Source organism: Nothoprocta perdicaria, unplaced genomic scaffold, assembly GCF_003342845.1.
Source record: "Nothoprocta perdicaria isolate Ctin4 unplaced genomic scaffold, notPer1 scaffold_107, whole genome shotgun sequence".
Taxonomy (NCBI): Eukaryota; Metazoa; Chordata; class Aves; order Tinamiformes; family Tinamidae; genus Nothoprocta; species Nothoprocta perdicaria.
The window spans coordinates 1,314,980-1,327,470 of NW_020454172.1; the positions used below are offsets into that span (position 1 = coordinate 1,314,980).

Below are 12,491 nucleotides of genomic sequence, written 5' to 3' on the forward strand. Positions count from 1 at the left end.
AGGCAGGAAAAYGCTGCTCAGGGGTGTGACGTTCGCGCCTGCACCAGGATGCCTCACTGACACGAGCTCTACTTCCTGAAGGGGAATTTTCTTAAAGATAAAATCAACTAAAAAAAAAAAAAACGGACTTTGAATTTTCAAATTTTCCTATCCTACCTGTTAATTTTAACCTGGCATGTCCATGGCCTGCATGAAGAACTGCAGCATCGGCTCCCTTTCCTGGGGGGATTCCTGGCATTTTCTTTGGTTTTCCACATGGTTTCCCATGTGAAGTGTCAGTGTTGAAATGAACCCAGCGTGGTTCCCACCGCGTCCATGCCAGCGAAGCCTCTGCGCTGGCGCCTCGGCGGCATTCCCGGCGCCCGGAGCAGGGGGCTGTGTCCCGAGCGGGGCCGTGCTCAGCCCCGGGGGGCAGGGGGTCCCTGCGTGACCCGCGGGAAGCGGCGCCCAGCGCGCGGCTCCATCAGCCGCCCCCGGCGCCGCGTCCAGGGGGTCCCGGCGCCGCCGCGGTTCCTGCTCCCGCTCCGGCCCCCGCGCGGGTYGGCAAGTGCAGGTTAGGGCAAGGGCCGCTTCCTGAATCCGCTCCCGAGGGGACATTTGGGGCAGGCTGTAACGGAGCTTGAGCGGGGGCTGGAAGCCTCGTGTCGCTGGTGCAGGGTTGGGGACCATTCCCAGCCTTGGCCGTGTCCCCATTCCCGAGCAGTGCCCCTGGCTGCTGCTGCAGAGCCGGCCCCGGGCAGCAGCTCCGGAGCCACCAGCGTCTCCGGCTGCTGCTCCAGGCCCCAGTTCCTCAGGATGGGGTCAGCCTGGGGGCTCCATTCCAGGACATTCCAGTAAAATGAGCCAAGCGGATGCGGATCAGTTTTCCAGGGCTTCCCTGGCTGACTGGAGCTGGATGGGCGGCAGGATCCAGCATCCAGCACCGCCTGGCGCTACGCTGGGCTGCCCCGGCCGCGGGAGGAGCGGGGACGATGCGGCCGGGCCCAGAGCGGTGAAACGGGGCGACCCGTCCCGGGGCTCCCCTTTCCTGCCTGCCGCTCGGTGGGGCCCTGGAGAACAGGGGAGGTGCCGGCGCTGCAGGAATGCCCTGCAACGAGGGGAGCAGGAACCAGCCCCGCAAAGGGGCCGGAGCCGCTCATCCCGGCTGTCACCTCTGGGCACGGCGAGGACGAGCCGCTCCCCTTCTCCCTGCTGTAGGTAGAAAGCTTCTGCATGCCCTCAAAATAGAGCAAAAAAAATGCAATTATCTACAAATAAACACCGCAGACTAGACCAACAATTACAGATGATGCTTTCGAAAGCTTAATCATATAAAGCCTCCTTGCAGCCCTGCTAGCAGCTAAATGTCACAGCAGCTATCAGGGCCCATCTCTTTCGCTATGACGGCTGAGTTACTACCCCTCGGGAGGCTTCCAGCAGCCTCCGCGCCGCGGGGCGATGGTCTCCGCTGCCGCCGTGGGCTCACGGTGTCGGGAAATGTGATGCAAAGCCTCCTTCGTCCTGCTCCAGCCGATTSTCTGCAGCTCGGCTCATGCGGAGCCTGTCGCATGTGTGAAGCTATAGGCACATGTGGCTGCCGCGCGCGGGGCCGGGGCTGCCGCCTTGCCAAGCGCTCAAAGGCACCCAGTTTGTAAACCCGACCGCTGATCCGCGAGATACGGCTTGTGCTGATGTGGGGTGACCCACATTCGGGCTTTTCTCGCATGAACAAATGTTTKATTCTGCGCCTGTGCCAGCAGCCCCCACGGGTGAGGCCTCTGCTGCAGGAGGGAGGCCGGCGGGGCCAGGGCCCCAGTCAGGAGCCGGGAGAAGGCGCCAGCAGGAGCAGTTCGGGGGCGGCCCGGCCAGAGCAGCCGCGGCCGCACGGGGGGAACAGCAGCTCGAGCCCTTCTGGGGCTGCAGGGCCAGTCCCGGGGCCAGCTGCCGTGAGGACGCGTGGCACCAACGCTGGAAAGCAGAGGCAGGAGCCTTGCACGGCAAGGGGTGCCCCGGTTCTTGCAAGGGGTTCCCCCCCCCCCCAAAGGTGTTCCAGTTCTATCAAGGTGTCCCTGCTGGTGCTCCAGTCCTAGCAGCAGGTGCTCCAGTTCTAAACACTGCATCAGGCACCGGCAGCCTCACGACCTGCAGCACCGGCTGCRCCTCCCTGCCCATTCCAGCACCTGCTCCCACATCCACGGGTACCCGAGAGGCACCGGGCCCTGGCAGACACGGAGCGTCTCCCTCTGGCATCRTCCCGCGGGCAGGACGGGCTCTTTGCGGGGGTTGTCAGGGGCTGCCAGGCTGGTAGCAGCCCCTGGAGGAGGTCCCAGCTCAGGGAAGCGCCCAGACACCCCCCAGGACCCCACAGAGGCCGGGCTGCAGATGGCCGGGGTGCGGGAAGCCGCTGCCCCCCAAAACCCTTCCCTGCGGCACAGCCGCTTCCTTGGCAGCTCCCCATGCGTCCTGCCCTCACTGCAGCTTCTCCCTTTCTTGGTCCATACCCTGCACTTGGACCCTCCACTTTCTGCCCCCAAATTGTCATGGAAGCCTCCCCACACCCCTCCATCTCTTTGTCTTTTATCTAGCCAGTTTTGATCTTCATGTAAGAAGATGTTTATCTGAAATGCAACATTTGGTGTCTGTTCACCCATCCAACACCCTCTTCCTGCACCACATGTGGAGCACAGTCAATGGTGAGCACACCATTAAGAAGAAAGCCCAAGTTTTTCATTTCAATACCTCTTCATCTATCAATCAGCCGATTAGGATCTGCTAGGCAGGCACGCGGGCGGCGCGGCCGGTGATGGGGGGAAAAGCTTGGTGCTTCGCGTTACATAATGCCCTTCTTTGGGGAGAACTCCACTTCCAGCCCCAGCGCCACATCACCACAGGAAGAGCCCTATATTTGGTAGCACTCGGCCAAGTGTTCCCTCACCTGCCCTATAAAGAGAGGGCCGTGGCAGGCAGCGAGGCAGTGCGGCCGCGGCTCCCGGCGCTGCAGCCTCCCGCTCAGGATGCTCGCCCTGCTCAAGAGCCTCTTCGCTCTGCTCTGCCTGGTAGACGCGATCCGCTCCCGGCCGCCGGCGGCCACGGCCCCGCTGAAAACGCTCTCGGAGATCACGCAGCTGGTGCAGCAGTTCAACGCGAGGCCGCAGGTGAGCACGGGCCACGGCCAGGAACAGGCAGCACGGGCCTGTGGCATCCCGCATCCCGCACGGGCATCACCAACTGGGTGACCCAAAAGCTGCGAGGGAGCCCTAGGGTGCTGGGCGGTGGCAGTGCCTCTGTAGCCGCCSTCATTTGGGGTGAAAAGCCCGGCGTTTGGCTCTCCTTTCCGTGGGCACTCACACGCGGTCACCGGCACAGCCGCACGTCCCGGGAAGGGGCAGGATTCCCGGCTCCAGTCGGGATCGGGCTGGGCAGGGGGCGTTTTGGGGGTGGGCACCTGGTGCATTGGGTGCCCAGCACTGACCCTCTCCCTCGTCTTCCTCTTGCAGATCCCCTGCAATGACAGCCGGGTGGCCCAGCTCGTCTTCACTGACCGAAAGGTAAAACGGGGGGCAGAGAGGCACAAAACTCATCCCAAAACCAGGCAGAAGCAGCTTAGGGCAGCAGGTACCAGARCCCTGGTCACCGGGACCTGCGGGAGGGCAGAGGGAGCCGCCTGGCTCCTCCGAGGACTCCGTCCCGGGGTTCCCGCTTCCCACTCCTGCCTGGCAGGGATGGGGACACGAGCAGCACTGGGCACTATAGAGCTCTGTGCACGGCAGCGGCAGCGAGTCCCTTAACGTGGCCGGGACCGAGAGCGTGACCAGCGGGCAGGGCAGAAGCTCCGGGGAGAGGACGCCGGGATGCCAGGGCCGGCGCTGCAGGGATTGGGGCCATTSGAGGTGGCACCACAGCTCTAACGTCCCCACCGTGTCATCCCCTGCAGCTCTCGGAGCAGGAGCTCCTGTGCCAGGCCAGCACGGCGCTCAGCAAGGTCACCAAGTGCAAGACGGACTACAAGCCGCTCATCACCAACCTGCAGAGCCTGCACAGCAAGACGGTGAGCGGCGGGTCCCCGAGCGGCAGGTCCCCGAGTGGCGGCTCCCCGAGTGGTGGGTCCCCGAGCGGTGGGTCCCCGAGCAGCGGGTCCCCAAGTGGCGGGTCCCCGAGCAGCGGGTCCCCGAGCAGCGGGTCCCCGAGCAGCAGCTCCCCGAGCGGCGGGTCCCCGAGTGGCGGCTCCCCGAGCAGCAGCTCCCCGAGCGGCGGGTCCCCGAGTGGCGGGTCCCCGAGCAGCAGCTCCCCGAGCGGCGGCTCCCCGAGCGGCGGCTCCCCGAGCAGCACTTGCCTGCACAGAGCTCGGGCACCGCGGAGGAGCTGGGGAGCAGCTCGAGCTCCTGCAGCCATCTCAGTGGTGCTGGGGCCATGCAAGAGTCCCCGGGTCCCCGCTGTCCCTCGCGGGCTGCTTGCTGCACACGCGGACTAGTCACCTGGTGCTTGGGCAAGAGCGGCTCCCAGCTCGTGTGTCCCGTGCTGGCACCGCGTGGCCTTGGCTCCGCACTAGGAGAGGCTGCAGAACCCAGGCTCTGCTCTGCGGGGTGCTGACYGGGGTGCTTGAGCTGTTATTCCCGCTGCGAGCGCTAACGTTTCCGTGTCCCCTTCCTCAGAGATGCTCCCTGCCCGGCGAGAGCGAGATCTACCTGCGCAACCTGCTGCCGGAGCTGGGCAACTTCACGCAGGGCATGTACCGGCGCCTGGCGGCCAGGGCGGCCGAGGCGGCGCCCTGAGCAGCGCCACGGAGCCGGCCTCGCTCCGGCCGCGGAGCCGGCCTCCCTCCGGCCGCCTCCTCTTCCCACGGCGCCACGCGGAGCCCACGCGAGCAACCGGGATGGAGGGCCGGGATGGAGCGCCGGGATGGAGCGCCCTTCCCCGCTCCCCTCCTGCCCTGCTCCTCCCCTCTACCGCTGGCCACCCTTTAAATTATTAATAGTGAAGATCGGGGCTGGGAACCTTTCTAACAGCTGCTCCGCAGCGTCCTAATGCTGGAGGTTATTTATTATTGTATCTTATTTAAATAACTTATTTTTATACGGCGTAACCTAAAGATTCAAGACCAAAAAGTCCCACCTGAAGAAGCAGGGGAGCAGATGCTTTTCTCCAGTTGGGATTTAGGGAAAAGACAAAGCCTGTATTCGGAATATAAGTCTCGTTTTTTTTAACTTATATGAGGGTTATTCTGTGTAGTGTAGTCCATATTTAAAAGTGTTAACTTGTTCCCAGGGAAGGTCATTACCTAATTGCCTTTCCAAGGTAACAAATAAGCGTGTGCTGACTCCTAATTTATTATTCTTCCATATATTTAAATATTTGTATTACAACAGAGTTTTAATATATTCAAAGGATCATGTATTTTGGATATCTTAATATTTTTTCATTTCAACTTTGCACTGATATTCAACTGTCTCCGGGTTAAGCAATAAACTACAAATGACAAGGTCTCTGTGTCGATGGGTTTTGCTGTTTCTTACCTTTTTCTTAGAGACCGAGGAGCTAATTCAGGCTGTCAAAGTCCAACTTATGTGGTCTGAGACAAGGCGAAGGAGAGAAGGGCTGGTGCTTGGTGCAATATAGAGCAAATGTCCCCTCCAAGGCTGGTTTCAAGGGGACACACGGGACCAACCAGCCCCATAAGGGTCCAGCCTGTGTGGAGCCCCTGGGGGAAGCCAGCAGGTCTACCCATGATGTGGCGCTTCCTAAGGAGGGGAGGGGATTTGGGGCTGGGAAGGAGCGCAGGGATGGGGGAGCTGGAGCCGGGCTGGGACGGGGCGAGCGGARCGGGGCYGGGATGGGTTTGGGCAGCGGGGACGGGGCGAGCGGAGCAGGGCTCGGATGGGTTTGGGCGAGCGGAGCAGGGCTGGGATGGGTTTGGGCAGCGGGGTCCTGCAGGGAGCAGCCAGTGGGGCAGCCTGGCCCAAGGCAGGAGCCGGGACCAGAGGACGCGATGGGCACTGGAGCAGTGGGAGCCGCCGGAGCGGCGGGAGGYGCCGCGGGCTCCGGGGACACACGGGCCGGGGCAGAGCTGCCWGCCTGGCTCTACTGGGCCGCTGCTCACGGAAGGGCCCCTGCTCCGGGAATCAGGCAGCGCTGTCGGGAGAGAAGAGCCGGGCGCCCTGGGCGCTCCTGGTCGTGGGGACGAGCCCGGCTCGGAGCACGACTTGGAGCGCGGAGGCTCCAAGGGGCTCAGCGTGCGGCTCCACCGGGTGCAGCACTGAGCCGGGCTGGCAGCCTGGCTTTATTCAGGCTATTTTGCAGACGTGGGATGCTCCCGTTCACCGCATTATCCCTCCCCCGGCCCGGCAGAGCGCCCTGCTTGCCCTGCAGGAGCAGGGGCCACGCGGTGCCGCTGCGGCGCTCACACAGGAACCCAAAACCCAGCGATTTAGCCCAGCAACAAAACAAAACCGCCGGGAGGGAGCTCGGCCGCACGGAGGAGGGGAGATGTGGAGGAGAAACAGCCTACAAGAGAGGGAATCTAGCGGCTGCTGACGTGTCCCGKCGTCACCGAGAGCACCACGTGCTGCGCTGTGAATCAGCAGAGCCGGGGGAGCAGGGCAGTCCCCGGGCAGGAGGGGAGGCTGCGGAGCGGCCACGCGGCCGGGCACGGACAGCACCGCTTCCCGYGGGAGCAAATAATTAGTTCGTTAACAGGCACAGACCATGAGGGCCCACCTGCAAGTGCAGGCAAGGGGAGGCAGCGGCTCCTGCCCGCTCCAGGCTTGCAGCATCCCTGTGCATCCCTGCGCATCCTCACATATCCCTGCGCATCCTCACACAKCCCTGTGTATCTCTGCGTATCACTGCACATCTCTGCATATCCCTGTACATCCCTGTGTTCTCCTGAGTGTCCCTACATATACTCAGACATCCTTGTGTATCCCTGCACATCCCTGTGTATCCCTGCACACCTCTGTGCACTCCTACACATCCCTGTGTSTCCTTGTACATCTCTGCACACCCCTGTGTATCTCCACACACCTCTGSGCACCTCCACACATCCCTGGGTATCCCTGAGCACTGCTGTGTATCCCCGCACATCCTCGCACATCCTTCTATATCCCTGCACACCCCTGCACGTCCCTATGTATCCCCATATATCCCTGTGCACCCCCACACATCCCTGCCCTTCCCTGTGCCTCCCAGTCGCAGCGTGGGCCGTCCCTGCACACGGGTCCGTCCCCGTCCCCGCGCCGGTGACGAGCAGCAGCCCTGACACCGCAGGGCTCTCCCGCCGAGCCGAGCCCGCGCTTATCTACTTTCCATCAAGAAAGGTGCAAGGAGGAAACGCCGCGGCATTCTGGTGGCAAATCCCTCACCGGGGTCTTTCTGACTCAGTGGCACCAACTTCATCTGGGGCATCTCAGAAAAAAAAGCTACYCTCAGTCTGGCTGCTCCTGAATTAATAGAGCACTCGCGCGTTCTTATCAAGCATCTGATTGCAAGTTGCTATTTGAGTTAGAAAAATACCTATTAGTTATTACAAAACTCCAGACTTTCCCAGCTCAGCTAATTTCTCGGTGTTGTTTCCTGAGGCATCTCCGGCTGCCGGAGCTCCTCTCGCCAGGCCGCCTCCTCGGACGGGCCGGGAAGAACGGGGCCTCCGGCTCCTCGGGATGCGGCTGGTGCWACGTGGAGTCGCCCGGCCCCGTTGCACGGTGAGAGCCTCAGACACAGCCAGGCTGCACACGAGGAACGCCGCTCAGCACAGAGCCCTCACCGGGGCCCTGCAGGACTCACCAGAGCAGTTTTACAGCTTTTTGGGGAGCCCATAGAGCCAGAAGGGCACCTCGTTTCCATAAATCCATCTCAAATCCATCTCACAGAAGGGTTGGGGTTGGAAGGGACTCTGGAGCTCCTCGATGGCCCGGGCGGGAGGGCGACATCCCGCTGGTGCTGCAGGGCAGGGCCCCGGGCCGGGCATCGCGCCGCCGCTCTCCAGCCCTCCCCGCGCAGGGCAAGGTAGCGCTGCCGGCACAAAACATATGCAGATGAACGGCGCTTTGCATGATTGGGAGATAATCAAATGACACCGAACACGACAGAAACRCGCGCGGGGCACTTGGGGACAAGGGGAAGCGCCTTGGCTAAAGTGTCGTCACCTCCAGGGTCCCAGCTGGGACTCGGTGCCCTTAACCTCACCCTCCAGAGCAAGGCCTGGGATGCACAGAAACGGGGAGGACACACGGGGCACTTCACATATTTTTTCTTCGTACGTGACCTGACTCGTACCAGTGTTATCTGAAGGGTGGAAATTTCCTACGTTGAAACGTAATGCAAGATCAGAAGAGAATCTCAACTTTTACCAAAAAAATTGGATAGCAACAAGTTTGGAAAGTGCAGATAAAGGAACAATAAGTTTTTCCCGTGGGTTCAGCAATTTTGCAGCCATAAATAGAGATGCCCTTCCAGAAAGGCACACACAGGTGCAGCTCACCCCCAAATCCAGAATTGGCGAGGCGCAGCCAGCACAGCCAGGCCATGTGCACCAAGCTCGCGGGGCTGCTCGCCGTGTGCTGCCTGCTCGCCTGCCGCAGCCACGAGGCCGCGCTCCCGCCGAGCACAAACTTCCTGAACGAGAACATCAGGCTGCTGCAAAACATCATGAATACCAAGGTACGTGTGAGTTGCGCCGCTCGGGGCGGGACGGGCGGCTCGGCTGGGCTCTGCAGAGGGGATGCTGAGTCAAAAAAGGGCCGCGCCAGCTGCTCACCTGGGCACCGGGCGGCTGCAGGAGGCGCCGGGGAGCCCGCTGCATCTCGGGGAGCATCTGCATGGTTACCAATATCTCTAGTCTCACTTCTGCCCTGTTCTGTCCCCCGGTGAAGGTTTCCTGTGASGAGATGAACGTGACAAATATCTTTGCAGAGCACAAGGTAAGAAAGCGAAATGCAGTTGTCGCTCTCCAGACAGAGCAAGTGGGCACTGGAGGCAGCCGGGAGAGGAGGCGCGTGGGGCAAGGGAAGGCAGGGGTAACACGGTGGCAAAACAGACACTGGGTTTCTCCCTTCTGCTGGGGAACTGGATTAAAACAAACCAAAAAACCACCACAAATTGCCAAAGGCTGATGGCAAGGACTGCTGTTCACTGCTTTGCTCGAGAGGAGCTGCCAGGCCAGCGAGCGCATTCCCGGGCCCAAAGCGGCTGCTRCAGACGCAGGCAGCAGCTTCAACCCGGCTCAGGGGCAGCAACCGGCGCTCCTTGTAGCAGGGGGTTTCTCTTTTCCTTTTTAAAGCTTTTTCAAAAAGGAAGAGAGGAAACGCTTCCCGGGCCTGGCACGGAGCCGTGTGTCGCACCCAGCAGCGCCTATCGGTGCATCTCGAGCGCAGCGCACTGTCCCTCTTGAGTCCCGCTTATCGGGAGGAAGGCTCTCGAGCTCGCCGATCTAATAGCAGATAGCGCAGCCCGCTTGTGCACCGAAAAGTGCTGCCTAAGCCGGGCGCCCCGCGCTGCAGTTCCTGTTTTCACAGAAAGCCGAGGCTGCAGCCTCCGGGCGCGTGGAGGCCCGGCCCGCGCCGCTGCCTCCTGCCACAGGGCGCAGCGGGGAAGGCTCCGGGGATGGAACAAGACATCCCCATTCGCAGCTCCGGGGATGGAAGAAGACGGGATGGGATGGGACAAGATGGGATGGGACAAGATGGGATGGGACAAGATGGGATGGGACAAGATGGGATGGGACAAGATGGGATGGGACAAGATGGGATGGGACAAGGTGCCTGCAGGCTCCGGCCGCAGGGAGCGGGGCAGGCAGAGAGCGGACATTCCCCTTGCAGGAATGAGGCTTTTCCCCTCAGTTCTGCCTGCCCTGGCTCCGCTCAGCCCGTCATCTCCAACAGAGGTGGCACAAGGTGCCCTGTACCTCTGGGCGGTGTAAATCCACCCTTCCCCTGGAGGCGACGCGGAGGGCTCGGGTGCCCGCGGGCACCTCACCCACAGCCCCTCTGCTCCTCTCCTCCGCAGGCGGACGCAGAGCCGGGGGCCCCGCACGCGGCGCCGCGCACCCTGTCCCTCAACCCCGTAAGTACCGGGCCCCTGTTACCTCATCTTAGACATAGCACAGGCATGGGCCCCTCAAGGAAGGAACCCTTTCGATGGATTTAATTTAGTGTTTTTATATATGGAGCGAGGCAGCCCTTGGCGCTGGCCCTGGGGATGCGAGGCTGCATGGGGACAGGACTCCCTGCGCGGAGCTGGGTCTTGGCAAAAGGCAGGGGCAGTCCGAGCCCTGCAGGGAAAGGCAGCTCTGCTAGGCCAGGCTCTGCCCGCAGCCTCGCTCCTGGCTCCAGGCCAGCCCGGCCGGCAGCAGCCCCTGCACGTGCACACACACCCTCAGGAAGGTTCAGCCTCAGGGGTTTTGAACCCTTTTCCCACCCTTCAGAAGGAAAGGGAATGTTTTGTGCTGTTTTCATCTACTGCTAGTGAAGCTGTTTATGCTACATGGACAGATGGTCTTAGTTCTTGGGGAGGCTCYAAAAAAGTCCCCGTTTTCCCTCTTCCAGAAAGAAGCCGAGCTCCTGTGCAAAGCGGCGACGGTCGCCGGGGAGGGCCAGAGCTGCCACCGGCAGCTGCAGGGCATCTCGCTCAACCTGCAGCAGCTCGTGCGACAGGCGAGCGCAGCCCCCCAGGTAGAGGCTCYGCTAGCCCCACGGCAGCCCCRCGGCAGCGGGAGCCAGGAGGGCCCGCGCCTCACACCTCCCCACGCCTCCAGCTTCTCCCTTCASCACCTTTTTCACTTTCGTGGTGGTTTCACACCAAAAGAGCTTAGGCGGGCGCTTTGCTCCTTGCTTGGGCTCTGCTACTTTTCAGCAACCCCGCTCTGAGCACCCCGCCTTGTCGGCRGATTACTCAGCCCTTCAGCACTCTGCGCTGCTCCGTCCTCTTTGCCGCGGCTCCGCACGGGTCTCGACCTTGCAGATAAGACCCTACTTGTAACTCAACTCCCCCAGCAAAATTATTATTAAAAAYATTATCTTCATGTCTTTCTTCTCCTCTAGCAGGTACCCTGTCCCGTGGCAGCAGGCAACACTACCTCCCTGAAACATTTCCTACAGGACCTGAACAGATTCCACAAACAACTAGCAAAGAAGAGTCAATTCTGAAGTGAAAGCAACTTGTTTCCTATTGTAATGACACTGTATTTTCAGAGATTATTTATATCTATTTTTAAATAAATGTATTTTTGGACTAAGTTTGCTAACAGTGCGCGTTTCTCGGCCAGATGTGTAGAACACGGGAGGCTCTTTGGGCACCAAGGCGGCACACGGAGCTCCCAGGAGARCAAGGGAGGGAGATGCCACTTTCGACACGAGCCCTGGGTTTAGGGAGGCCCTCACACCCTTTTACAGACCAGGAGCAAAGGGGCTCCAGCAACAAAAGAAGGCTAAGAGCAGCAGGGAGCAAAGCTGCCTGCTTGAGGACACCTCCAGCCCAGCCGGGTTGTGGTTGAAGCCCATCTCCAGCAATAGGTGCCTGCAGCCTTACAGGTATTGAGGTATCTACCAGTTTGCAACTTATTTTGGCATAGCGTGGGAGGGGGGTTTGGAAAGTCCCAGAACTGGCAGGGTTTGGTTTGTGCAGCAACTGAGTCAGCGAATGCTCAGGGGAGCTGCCAGATGATCTGCAGATCACCCGAACAGCCTGTTACCTGCTGCACGAGCGGGGCCGCAGACCTCCCGGCGGGGAGGCGACGCACATCCATCCCAGGCACGCGGCACAAGGAGCATCTCCCGTCCCCTCAGGTAACTCCACAGCACCTGCAGGACGCGCCAGGCCTGCAAGAAGCACAAAGATGATGATGAACACGGAGCTGCGAGGACACCCCGTCCCCAGGGCAGCACCCACCTGCGCAGGGCGCGCGAGGAGCGGCCGCAACACGGGCGGAGCGGCGGCATTCCGGGTGACAAGAAGCTGCTCCCGGTGCCTGGGGCTCTCCCGGCCGAGCGCCCTTCTCCGAGCGCCTCCAAGGAGGCCTCGTGTCGGAGCGGGGCAGGCGGGCCCTGCTTAACGCCCCCCACGCACCGGGGGCTGCAAAGAGGCATAAAAATGGAAAAACACGAAGAAAAATGGAACTAGGAATCAAGTATTTTATTTACGGTACGAACATGCTCCAAGGACACAATGCTGATATATACAGTATAATGAGTATCGGAAATTGAGAATAATCAGAAATGAACAGTTTGGAAGCCAATAAATAGGAAGAAAAATTATACAAACAGACTAGTAGTTTTTTTTAACCTATATACAGGACTGGCTAAACAGAACTGTTGAGAAAGGCGAAAATTAGGATGTGTGCAGAYAACACAAATTAGTGAAAGGCACTAAGGACAATTTTCCCCTCCTCTTAAACAAAGAAATAATCAGGAACAAGTTAAATATGAAATAATTTAGAACAACATTAAATAACATAAATGCAGAAAAAAAATCAGTGTAAAGTTGATGCTCTTGAATGAAAGGGAACTTCTGTTAGCAATATG

General features: G+C 60.3%; 1 protein-coding gene across 1 annotated transcript; it reads left to right on the forward strand.

Moving 5' to 3' along the window:
• Positions 1 to 8,499: 8,499 nt before the first annotated feature.
• Positions 8,500 to 11,117, forward strand: IL4 (interleukin 4). The gene is made up of 4 exons (XM_026045620.1): positions 8,500 to 8,634; positions 8,847 to 8,912; positions 10,530 to 10,643; positions 11,016 to 11,117. The coding sequence occupies exons 1-4, from the start codon at positions 8,500 to 8,502 to the stop codon at positions 11,115 to 11,117; spliced, it is 417 nt and encodes a 138-aa protein (XP_025901405.1).
• The last annotated feature ends 1,374 nt before the right edge of the window (positions 11,118 to 12,491 follow it).